This window comes from Onychomys torridus, chromosome 4 (genome assembly GCF_903995425.1).
Source record: "Onychomys torridus chromosome 4, mOncTor1.1, whole genome shotgun sequence".
Lineage (NCBI taxonomy): Eukaryota > Metazoa > Chordata > Mammalia > Rodentia > Cricetidae > Onychomys > Onychomys torridus.
The window spans coordinates 132,422,139-132,434,291 of NC_050446.1; the positions used below are offsets into that span (position 1 = coordinate 132,422,139).

The window sequence follows — 12,153 nt, forward strand, 5'->3', positions numbered from 1 at the left end:
CTGCTTCTCTACTTGTTTCTGCAGTGGAGGAGGGGCAAGTCCCTACCTCATGCCAGAGCTTCCCAGACGACCCCTCCAGAGGCCCTGGTTCCCATTCCTGGCCTAGGTTCTCTGATCAGCCCCTCGAGGGCCCTGAACATATGTCTGTGTTGATACAGAGGTGTGATTGGCCACCACTAGCTCCTCCCTGTGTGCCCTGCCCATCAGGTGGTTCTCTCAACCCCCACAGTGGGGGCTGAGCAGAGGTAGGTGCTATAGACCAGGGGTGGGGCTAGTGATGGCTGTAGGCAGAGCTGCAGTGGGTGGGCCTGGAAGTGTTTGCTTGCTCAGAGGAGCACAGGGACTTGGGACCCTCCATCTGCAGTGCTGGCTTCAGGCTCCAGCATGACCGCAGCTAACTCTCTTCTTTTTAGATTGTCTCTAGAAGGGCCACCTCTGGAAAGGGCCAGAAAGGCGGTGTATGAGGTGGCTGTACTTCTGTATATAGTCTCTGGACTTCTTGTGCTACTGACAGTTGAAGACCCCAAGAGTGTGGGTCTTTGTGAGCTATAGTGGTATTTATTATATTAGAAATTTAAAAATGACTAATTTCTTTAAAAATTACAATTCATCAATTACATGTTTGTGGTAGTATTTTTTTTTTTTATGAAAGTAGCTATTCTCCAGAAATTAGAAGACTCACATTGTTGACAGCTTCTGCAGATTTGACGTCTTAATAGACTAAATTCTCATGTCTACTTCATTCAGTGTGTGGTGGTGCTGTGTTGGTGGATGTGTTGGTCACCCAGACAGGAAGTTAATAGAGTCTTTAGATGGCTCTGTGGCAGACAAGTAGTGTTTTCTTTCTTTCTTTCATTTTTTTTTTTTTTTTTCTGGTGCTAGGGTTGACCCAGGCTTTGCACATCCTATGTAGACCAGGCTGGCCTCAAAGTGAGATCCACCTGCCTCTGCCTCCAGAGTACTAGGATTAAAGATGTGAGTCACCATCTACAGGTAGACTCGGGAGGAACCATAGTGTGGGACTGTGACCCCAGAGTCAGAGCCAAGTTGGGATCCTGGCTTCATTGTTAAGCATACCACTTACAGTTTTTGACTTCCCATCTAGAAGGTGGATCCTATTGGGAGCACACTGGGAGGGCAGGACAGTGTCCCTTGATGTGTTGAGAGCAGATACTAAAGCAGACCCGTTGGGTTTGGGTGTGTGTGTCTTTGTGATGTGAGGCAAGCTAGCTGCCATTTCTAGTTCTCTCATCTGAAAAACAGACAGCTGAGTAATAACTGGGCAGTGCTAGCCTCCTGTAGATTGAGTGAGTGATAGTACGGAAGAGCAAGGCCCAGTCTCTGGCCCACATTGACTCTCTGAGGCTTCCCCTGCTTGTCAATTTAGGTCTGAGGGAAGGTCACTCAGTATGAGGCTTATTAAAGCTGTGCAGCAAAGAGCATATTGCAAAGCAACCCTCATGTCACAGGGTTTGGCCCAGGTCATCTAGGAAATAGGTCCAAGGAAACAAATCAGAGTAGAAGACAGAACAGCAGGGTGCCTGGTCCATGGGTCCTTGGGTGAGCTTTCTTCAGGTTCTGGCTGGGGGGTGGAGCAATAGTTGGAATGGTTTTTCCTGCTGTGGGAAATCCAGCTTATAAGCCATCTCTAGAATTCTATTGGCAAAGTTCTATTTCAAGCCTTACCTAGATGAGCTGCGTGGGAAATGGGGTGGAGAGAAACGAAAACCATCCTGAAATGTTTTAAGAAAAGCAGGCCTTTGGTGTTTCTCCCATTTTGTGTCTTCAGTAATGGCTGTAAGACAGGTCAGGGTGGCTGTGTGGGAGTGCATGGCCAGGGTTATCAAGACTCAGGCCCCCAAGTCCTAAACAACCCCTGAGTTCAGCTAGCACCTGCTGTCGGGCTTAGCTGCTGCCCTGAAGAGTTGGGGGAAGACTGTTCATCCCTGCTGGCTCATGTCCTTCCTCGGGGTCTGGATGGGAGAACTGGGAAGTTGCTTTGCTCCACGGTGTGTTAACTAGACAAACGGCTCTGATGACCACATTCTGTCCCTCCTAATGAAATCTTTTCTTTCTCAGTGATGTTACAGCCTTTCGATTATGATCCCAATGAGAAAAGTAAACACAAGTTTATGGTTCAGTCTATGTTTGCTCCGCCTGACACTTCTGATATGGAGGCAGTAGTAAGTACAAGGCTTCTTCTTCTCCTCTCCAGTCCACTAAGGCAGGCATGGCGGGTGCATGCTTTCCCTGTTGACAAGTGTGTTGTCAGGGGGCTGTGCACTCTGATCCCTGTATGGCTTTCCTCATTTTGATGAACAGCTGTAACATTTACATGGCTGTTTTTTCTGACTCGATGGACTGAACAATGCTCTCCTGGACCCCTTCCTCCCTCTCTCCTATACCACAGGATGTTTCTGACCTGTCTCCAGCCCCTCAAACCCAGAAGGATGTGCTTGTGTTGAATACCAAATGCCCCTGACTTCCCACTTGACACTCCCCTGCATTGCTTTCCTCTTTTACTTGGTCGGCATAGTTCTTTGGGTTCTTTGCTGAGGATTGAACTCTGATCTTGCTGGTACTAAGCAGCTACTCTGTCTCTGAGCTACACCCACAGCCCGCCTCATTTTCATTTCTCCTTCCTCTGCTTGAGTACATGTTTAACAATGTCTCTAATTTTGGTAAAATGAAGATGCCTTTGTTCTTATAAATAAGCACTATTTTATAATATTGATTTTTCTGGAGGAAGAGAGAACAGAATGGCAGTTCTCCCCTAAGGTGGTGCTGGCGGTTCCCATCTGCGGCACAGGAACAGTGGTCCTCAGGATCGGGCCAGCCCAGAGGTGTCGAGGCTGTCAGGGATGTCTGTGCCAAGCTTGTCTCTTGCTGGTGTCCCCACGCAGCCTTTGCTGAGGGCTTGGGAAAGCAGAACTACCTGCCTTCATTGGTGCCTACCTTGGGGGCAGGAGGGGAAGTTAGTTAAGTCAAGTCTTGAGCTGGAGCGAGATCTTGTCATAAGACTGACCCTGGAGACATTCCTCTGCCCTTTCATTTTCTGCCCTGTGTTGTGTTAGTCTTTGTGATGAATGGAACACAGGACAGGCACGGAAAGTGGATGTCTGCCTTCCACTGTGGTACAGCTGTAAGGGTGGGGGCTGGGCCATCTTGATCCCGAAGCAGAGCCCTGCTTTTGCTAATGCTGTGGTCTGTCTTGGGCAGATTTTGTGGATTCTTCATTAGGTTTTAGCCACCTGTGAACTGGAAATAAAAATGCAGCCCATAGGGTTTTGAGGAGAGCGTGCCCACGTCTGACATTTCACCTGAGTAATTAGGGGCCAGGCACTGCAGGTTGACAAAGGGGCCTTCTGTTTCTCAGTGGGTTGTTTTTATAACTGTTTCAAGTGTTTGGGCAGCACATTTGGTAGGGCACTGTGGACATGCCCACCTGAGACAAGGCCGAGTTGCATGGAGGTGACTGCCAGTTCTCCCACACCAGGCCCGACTACTAGGAGAGCCTGCTCTTGAGCTGACAGTAGGCAGGAAACCGAGAGCAATGCCTGATCACCTTTGCCCTGTAGAGTGTGGGCACTCTTTACTGACATAGTACTGTGTGCAGTTGACAGTGAGCTGGGGTTGTCAGGAGCCGAAAGAGGCCAGTTCCCATCGAGTGCTCTCGGAGCACTCGAGTGCGGCCCTTGGATACTCCAGCAGGGCCCTTCTCTGCACCTTGGGTGCAGGTCGTTGGGCTTGGAGGGGAGTCTTACATCTTGGGTCATCATCATTAAATTCAGATGTGGGGATAAGAATGGCCTACATAGGTGATGTTACTGCTTGCTGACTGTCTTGCTCTTGGTGCAGTTTGGTGAGTCGGCACAGGTGCTGAGGATGTCTGTCTGCCCTGTGGTTTGTAGGCAGTTCTCTAAGACTACTTGAGTGTCCTCTTGTCACCAGCATTAAGAACCCAGAGCTGGCCCTTGTATGATCCTCTCTGACTTCCATGGGGGCACACATGCACAGAGCACTATTTGTGTGTTGGTGTCTTCTTGTGTAGCTCAGTGCCCTCGGGCGTCCCGCGAGTGTCGGTGTGCCATCCTGTTGACTTCTTCTGCCATCGTTAGGGTGGCAGTGCTCTGGGACCGGACCAGTGGATTGCCCTAGCTGCTCTGCGTGGTTGGGAGGGTGAGGGTCGGTGCCTTGCTTCTCTCAGTTGTCACCTTGCCACTTTGCTGACCTGTCATTCTCAACCCTTCCTCCACATCTGAGAGGAGATGTTAGTGAGGGGCACACCCCTCCCTGGTGGGTAGGGAGGTTGGGCAAGGCCATTCTGATGCAGCCACAGTGGTGGAGTGGTTCTGTGGTGGATGTGCAGAGTGGGGCTGAACCCTCATCTTCCGGCTCTCTAGGAGTATACACCCTGTCATGTAGTTTACAGTTCATTAAAGAGAGCTGGGGTTGCCTTGAGGGGGGGGGGCACCCTTATTCAGCCATGCTTCCCAGTCCTGTGCTGCCCATGAAGTAGCAATGGGTGAGCTTGGGCAGGCTCTAAGGAGCCAGGCAGAGACTGCAGGGCTTGCAAAGTGTGATAAATATTCAGGAGAGCTAGTGCATTTAATCTTGTCATGTTAAAAATATTGAAATCTCAGCAGACTTAAGTTCTTTATTTGATATACATCAGGGCTTTCTCATTAAGAGTATTTTTCTGAAATTGTCAGTTATAGGAGGAGAATTATTCTTCCAGCAGCTTGATAATACCCTGATTATTAAATTTAAATTGTTTTAGTGGAAGGAGGCAAAACCGGAAGACCTTATGGATTCAAAACTTAGATGTGTGTTTGAATTGCCAGCAGAAAACGCTAAACCAGTAAGTATGTCTCTAGTTAACAGTAATCGAATGTTGCAAGCTGATACTTATTTGCATGCCATCTCCTGTGAAACAAAGATTCAAGCTGGCAAATTATTTTCCTTCCTCTAATGTATGAAGGAAAAAAAGAAGCTGAAGTCAACAGATAGGCTGGCATTATAAATCAGCCTTGGGAAAGACTTGTGGAGAACAGCTAACTGAAAGTTTCCCCTTGAGAGGAGCAACCTGTTGGCTCCTGAGGTCATGAATCCCAGGGAGCCTTTGCTTGGCAAAGTGGAGAGACCACAGTGGAGTGATTTGCCCTTTACCGTGGTGCTTAGACAGGTGGTAAACCCTCAGAGCTCCCAGCCTGCTTTCCTCAGCAGCTGCTCCCCACCCGCCTTCCCACCGACAGTCAGTGCAGCTCCGCCTTGAGATGAGGCACTTGGCCTCAGTGCTGCTGGCACTTGCATCCTCTGCACTGTAGGGTATCTAGCATTGAGCACCCACCCACCCTCCACATGCTGTTCCCTAGATGCTAGCAGTACCCCCAGATTTTCATAGAGCTTGTTGTGTGCCCACTGCCCCATTGGGAGTCCCCCTCATCCCCTACTTCCCTCACTGCCCCTTCTCTCCCTGTGCTGACTTCATCTGGGCCTTCACTGTGGACCAGTAGACGAAAGGAGATGACATCTCAAATACCGATGTACACTTCCTTTCAAACTGGCCAGGAGAGTTAAAATTATGTTAAGAAGTAAAAGCCGTGCGTGATCTGCAGGCCCCTGCCAGAATTGGTGAGAGCTGGAAAGGGAAAGTGCTCTGCAGTGTCTTTTCACAGAATGCTGTTGATGGCAGTCAGAACTGTCTGTTTTCTTCTGCTCTGTCATCAGCTACTTCCATCCATTCTTTGAATGGAGAGAGAACAGCATCCTGCTGTAGGAAAGTTAATTTAGAAACAGGGAGACATGGATCCTGACCCCAGCCCCATGACAAGTAGGGCACAGGCCTGGATTCTGCCTTCTAGGGCTCTCCGTTCAGTGGGAAGTGAAGGGAGTTGGAGCTGAATGTCTGATTTTCAGATTGCTGCCCAGAACCTCAGGCTACCATTCTGAGTACTCCTCACCCTGCTTCCACTGATGCTTCCAAGAGCATGACCCATTTTATGCAGGGGACACAGGAGTGTTGTGATCTCCCCAGACAGAGGCATGGCTGACTCAAAGCTTGTTCCTCCTCATCCCAGGTGGTCCATGTGTAGCACTCTCTGGGCCTCCTACTCCCCCCCCCCCCCCCCCCCAGGGGCCTGGGATGCTCAGCTCTCCTGCAAAGGTAATTTGCAGCTGATAATTCCTGAGCTTGCACAATTGCAGTATGCTAATTTTTGCATGGCAGGAATTTGATGGTGCAATGTGCGCGGCCCTTTCTCTCCTCCTTGAAGTATTAGCCTCAGCCTAACTTCATTATTTGCCCTTATTCATAATTTCTAGGGCCCGGTAGCTTTAGATTATCAAGATATTAGATGAAGTGATACATTTAAAAAATAAATGTGACATTTTACAGTGTGGATGAAATGCTACCCCATGTATTGTGTACTGAGAGCTATTTTACATAAAATCCTTTCTTACATACTTGGTGACCCTTGGGCTTTCATTTATTTCTGAACAGCATGATGTAGAAATAAATAAAATTATACCTACAAGTGCATCCAAGACAGAAGCACCAGCGGCTGCTAAGTCCCCGGCGTCGTCCCTTGATGACGCAGAAGTACAGAAAGTGATGGAGGAATGCAAGCGGCTGCAGGGCGAGGTGCAGAGGCTGCGGGAGGAGGGCAGGCAGCTCCAGGTAACGCCATGCGGCTGGGCAGTGCGGCTGGGCAGTGCGGCTGGGCCATGCGGCTGGGCCGTGCGCCTGGGCAGTGCGGCTGGGTTTGTGTCTTTGCATTGGCTTACTTTTTCTCCCCCAAGGCTCATTTGCGAAGCTTTCTTTTGGGGCTCTTGAAAGGCTGTTTGGATCCTGCCTGCCAAACTGTTGTTTACCTAGAGAGCCAAAGCACTCCCACTTCCACTGGCCTCAGTTGAACCAGTTCTCTGAATGTGCACTGTCAGACCCCACTGTGGCTGCCCCTTGGGTGAGCTTGGTTGGAGGCCAGATCCTGCTCATATTGTTAACAGGGGCACATCAGTTGTGAGAAGTCTCAAGTGGGTCTGGGCAGTAGAAGCTCCTCGGGCTGCTCTGGTGGTGGTGAGAAGAAAAGCATGGTACTGGCCCCATAGAAAGGTGGAGGCGCGAAGGAGAAATTGAGGCTGCAGCTCAGGGCATCCGGCCAGGCTATGGATGTGTCAGGTTGCACTGGGGAGGCCAGAGGCAGCCCATGTCACTGTGTATGCGGTTTTCATGTGGTCTTGTCCACTCTAGGCCCATTTCTCAGGCCTTTTTGTTGAGTGTCTCTCTGACTGACCTGTAGCTCGAGCACTGTGGATCTGTCTGTCTTGGATTTGGATAGACCTGAACATCTGATTATAGGAGCTTTTGTTACAGCTTAAATTTTGAGGCCTATTTGTTCTTAATCTTGATGATGCCAGCCAAGCATGTAATAGGTTTCCCCTCCTTGCCCGCTGTGGCAGCAGATGCACAGAACACACTCACTTAAGCTGACTCCCCTGCATTCCAGCTCTGAGGCAGATGTAGGAGGATGGCAGGTTGGAAGTGGCTTCAGCATCTTCCTTTGCAAAAGCTTCTCTTTGAGCATATCTCTCCTCAGAAATAGAGTTCTGCACCATTTACAGTGATCTATAGGTCGGAATAGCTTCTATGTAAACCCAATAAAATAAATGCTGTATTTTGCTGTGCCCATTTTTTTAAAGTTAATCGAACGCTGGAGCTCATTCATCACTGTGCTGTGGTGCTGGCCTTGCCCATGAGCAGAATATCTCTAAAATAATATCAGAGCCATCTTGACGGGGGGGGGGGCACTTTATCTTTACAGACACTGGCTTCTTGTTTAGTGAGATCTGCTGTGTGCCAGGTGTTGTGGGCTCAGCTGTGAGCAGGCTGCCCTGGGGAGCTCCTGTCCATGAGGCTGAGGGAGTGACGAGACAGTGGTGGTTACATGTTCTTAGTGGGATCAGAGAGCTGCAGATCATGGGAGACTGTACTTGGCACTTGGCAGATAAGAAAGAAGCAGAGGAAAAGGCTGGAGAGTGTCAGCTATGTGGGAGGTCTCAGAATGGAGCAGCCTAGCACTGACCCTGTGTAGCGGTGGGCTTGGGAAGGGCATTAGAGGAACCTGCAGGTCCTTCAGGTGGAGGCAGTGGAAAACAAACACCTTATTCCTTAACCATCCTGGGAGTGTGGTGGGTGTGGAAGCGAGAAGCCATGAATTAGTTAGGAGGTATTTGTGGTGGGCAAATGAAAGAAAGTTTTCTCTTTACCAGCTATGGCAGCAGGTGCACATAGTATGTGTTTCAAATTCCAAGGTTATTTGATTCAGTCGTCTACCTAGATCTCTTGCCAGACTTATAGGTCCCCACTGAATAGTTGGTTGTGGTTTGTGTCTTGAGAAGTACCTGAGATTTCAAGCAGAGATGAGTTGGCTGGACAAACTTTTAGGTTCAGGGCAGGGCAGAGGTCAGATCTGGAGATAGGCAGAGAAGAGGCCAAGACATGGCCAAAAAATCAGTCCCCCTTCTGACCCTCAGCCCGAGAGCTTTTCCTGTAGTTCATAGGAAGCTGAGGGTGTACTTCCGCTTGGTTTCAGGAGAGAGCCAGCAGCTCTGATAGCCAGAAGGACCCTGAGGCCAGGGCTGTCCTGGCAGTGGCTTCTCTGTAGGCTTCCATGTGCTTTTGCCTTGTGTCTGGATCATGTCTACCAAGCCATGGTCCGCTTTTGAAATGTGCACTTATTCCTCCTAGGAAGAAGATGGGCTTCGGGTGAGGAAGGCGCTGCAGAGCAACAGCCCCATGGCGGCTCTGGCTGCTACCGGGAAGGAGGAAGGCCTCAGCGCCCGGCTGCTGGCTCTGGTGGTTTTGTTCTTTATTGTTGGTGTCATTATAGGGAAGATTGCCTTGTAGAGGCCGCATGCGAAGGATGGCAGATTGGATTGATGGATCTACCACATCATGGGATTTAAATTTATCATAACCATGCGTAAAAAGAAATTAATGTATGATGACATCTCACAGGTCTTGCCTTTAAATACCCCTCCCCATGCACACACAAATGCACACACAAATATAGCATAATATAGTGATCTTTTAGAAAGTTAAAAATGTCTAGTAAATGGATGAGGGAAGAATGGTCTGTTACTGAGGGGCACCGAGATTAACCACAGTGGTATATTGTAGCTGTCACGTTAAACTCGGGTAGGCCTTGGCACATGTTCCTAGATCACCTCTCTTAAAGCAAGAAGCTCTTCTTCACATGTTGGGGCTGGCCTGTGGGAGCTTGAGTCCTTCGAGGTGGGGTGTGCTGTCCCCTCCACAGCCACCTCATGCTGCCTGGTCTCACTCAGGCGGCTTTCCCAGGCCTGCTATTCTGTCCAAGCCATTGGCTCCTCAGGCATGCAGAGCTACGGGAAGCCAAAATGCATTGCATGGTGGCCACATCTTGTGTAGCTGTAGGTCATGAATGAAATAAAGTCTGTGCTCTGTTCTCTTAAAGGGACCAAGCTAAATTACTGTTGGTTCATGTAGTGACACTGAGCTGTTACCAGAGATGTGTAATGCATATTTAACTTATTTAATGTATTTCATCTCATGTGTTCCTCCTGTCACCAGAGTACAGGCAGGGCTGCGGCCTGTACATCACCTGTGCTACAGAGTCCCAGTGACAGGGTGCTGCTGTGGGCACTGTGGCTCCGTGTCTCTGGAGGAGCAAGGGGTGGGGAGAGTCTGAGTCAGGGGACAGCTGCCAGGAAGTATTTTGTTGTAGGTCAGTAACAGCTGTCCTGAGGAGGGACACTCTTTGTACTGACAGTCAGCTCTGGGTTACCCAGGCCTCTAGGTTGCTCTTCCCTCGCTCTCTGCTGCTACTCATTTATCTAGAACTTAGGCCAGGTCTGACCTGCCCTTCTCAGCATGAGTGAGTCAGGCTGCAAGAGGGTGAGGAGGGGGAGCGCCTCAGCAAACCCATCTGCTGGTAATGAAGAGTCTTGACTGTGAATTAATTTCATGCCGTAAAAGACCAATCCAGTTCTGCTCAACTATGTAGCATCCTAAAAGAAGAAATTAAAATAAAGCCCCAAATTAAGAGTTCTTTTGTCATTTTGTCACATTTGCTGTGTGGGATTATTATTATTAATCATCGTTAGTGTGCTATGGAAGGTTGGCTTTAAAATGAGCTCTATCAGTGGGAAACACATGTTTAATGATTTGACTGTACACACATCTGTGTGGACACACACACATAGATTACTATTATTTTGATTATTATAGTTTTGGTTGGCTTCAGCTAACAGTATAGAAAATAAAACTGCTGCCATCTCAGGCCCGCTGACTTCTCTTCCGTGACCTTGGCCCTTCAGTGACAGACCTAGGTCTGACAGGACAAGCCAGTCTAAAGGAAGAGGCTTGGATACTCGAGCCGCGCCACTGCTGTGCCTCACTGGCCAGCTGGAGCTTGGGGACGGTGAGATGGGAGTCTAGGTAGTCTGAGTATGTAGCTTCCTATCTGAGTGACCCCAGGTGTTCTCAGGAAATGCTGAGAAAGCCCTGGTCTTCTGTACATCAGAGTCTCCGGGATTCTTTCCATGTACCTGAGAAAGGGAGGGTCAAGGCTGAGCTGAGCAGTCTGACCTGCCACCTGGCTTTCCATGGTGAACTGGGGTTTGACGGTCGAAGGTGATGCCAATAATCCTTCTGCAGCTTCGGGCCCTTCCAGGCTTTGAGAGCAGAGTAATTCAGGGCCTCCAATAGGAACTACAGGGGTCATCTAGCTCACTGACACCAGGGCTAAGGTCTGCAAATGTTCTTAAGGGATGGCCATGTGTGCTAGAAAAATTCTTCAGAGGCACAGCCAGATGTCGAGATTAAAGCTGCCATGGTGAGAGCCGTGGAAGGTGATTGTTTGTGTGCTGTGAGAATGCTCTTAGCTGGCCTGAGGTTGCGGGAAGCAGTAACAAGTCCCGAGATACACAGATGTCTGTCCTTTGTACAGCCCTTGGAAGTTCATCCTTGAGGAGGACTGTCTGGGCATGGTAGTTGGTGGGGCTTCTTGACTGAGAGGAGGATGGAAACTGTAGGGAGCTTAGCAAGGCAGAGTGGGTAATTCTCCGAGTTATCCCCATCAGTAAAAAATGTGCTGGGATAGAGAGGTGTTTGACGGAAGAGTGCTTATATTTGGGGCCCTGAAGAGAGATGTGCACATTTGGGGTATCTTTTGTTGAATTTTCAGAGAGAGAGAGAAAAAAAAACTGAGTAAGGCAAAAAGGAGGAGAGTGTGGCTCTCTGTCCTAAGAGTCTGCAGTCTCCAGAGAGGGCAGAGTCAGATGTTCTGGAAGGGGTAAAGCTGAGACCCGGTAGGATGGCAGCCGAGAAGCAGCCCAGGCAAGTCCTCCATGGTTACTGGGTCCACTGCCCCTCCTAGTTGGGTGTCCTGGCTGTGTAAGCAACAGCCACAGTGCTCACAGATGGACGCAGTAGCAGAGTCCCATCAATTGCTATTGATTGAATTTCTAAGTTGATAATTTAAGCTTGGAATAATACAGAGCACCTCTTAAAGACAGCCGGCACTATTGTCTGTCGGTGTGAGGCCCTGGCTTTAATTTTTTTCTCCTCTTAGTTTGCATGTTTTCCGTCTCTGGTCTTTTAAACTGCTGGCACCAGCAGTAATAAATACTGATAAAATCAAAATTGATTTTTACCAGTGGACAGTTTATGCCTGGAGAGACGGCTTATACCTACATAACACAGAAAGGGGAATGAAGAACCTCCAGTGAGCCGTGAAAACCTAACTGCTCTCAAACAAATCCCAGGGACAGCACTGCCGTGTGAAGATAGCAGTGGCCCAGCCTGCAGGCTGTGTTGAGTCAGACGGAGCAGCATCAGTGAGAGCTCACAGCTAAATAGCCCTTCAGATTAATGTGGAAACAAGCCCTGGATGTGCACGTGTGTGTTTGTGTGTAGCATATGTGCCGTGTGTAGTAGCTTGACGGTTCCCAAATGGTGCCTGTTTTTGTTTGTTTGTTTGTTTTTTCACACAAATCTTGGTGTTTTCAAACTCAGAGTCCATGCCAAAATGTGGCGTCACTTGTCCTTTTCAGTTCCTCCAAATCACTGGCCCAAGTGCAGATTTCTGGTTATGGTTTGCAAAATCCTTG

At 49.0% G+C, this 12,153-nt stretch overlaps 1 protein-coding gene across 1 annotated transcript in view; it reads left to right on the forward strand.

Moving 5' to 3' along the window:
* Vapb (VAMP associated protein B and C) overlaps window positions 1-10,090 on the forward strand; it is a 37,014-nt gene extending 26,924 nt beyond the window's left edge. Inside the window, exons 3-6 of the mRNA XM_036183856.1 lie at window positions 2,080-2,183; window positions 4,781-4,861; window positions 6,503-6,679; window positions 8,750-10,090. Coding sequence (XP_036039749.1) covers window positions 2,080-2,183; window positions 4,781-4,861; window positions 6,503-6,679; window positions 8,750-8,908 — 521 coding nt within the window. The 3' untranslated portion in view covers window positions 8,909-10,090. The remainder of the gene's footprint in view (window positions 1-2,079; window positions 2,184-4,780; window positions 4,862-6,502; window positions 6,680-8,749) is intronic.
* Window positions 10,091-12,153: the final 2,063 nt, after the last annotated feature.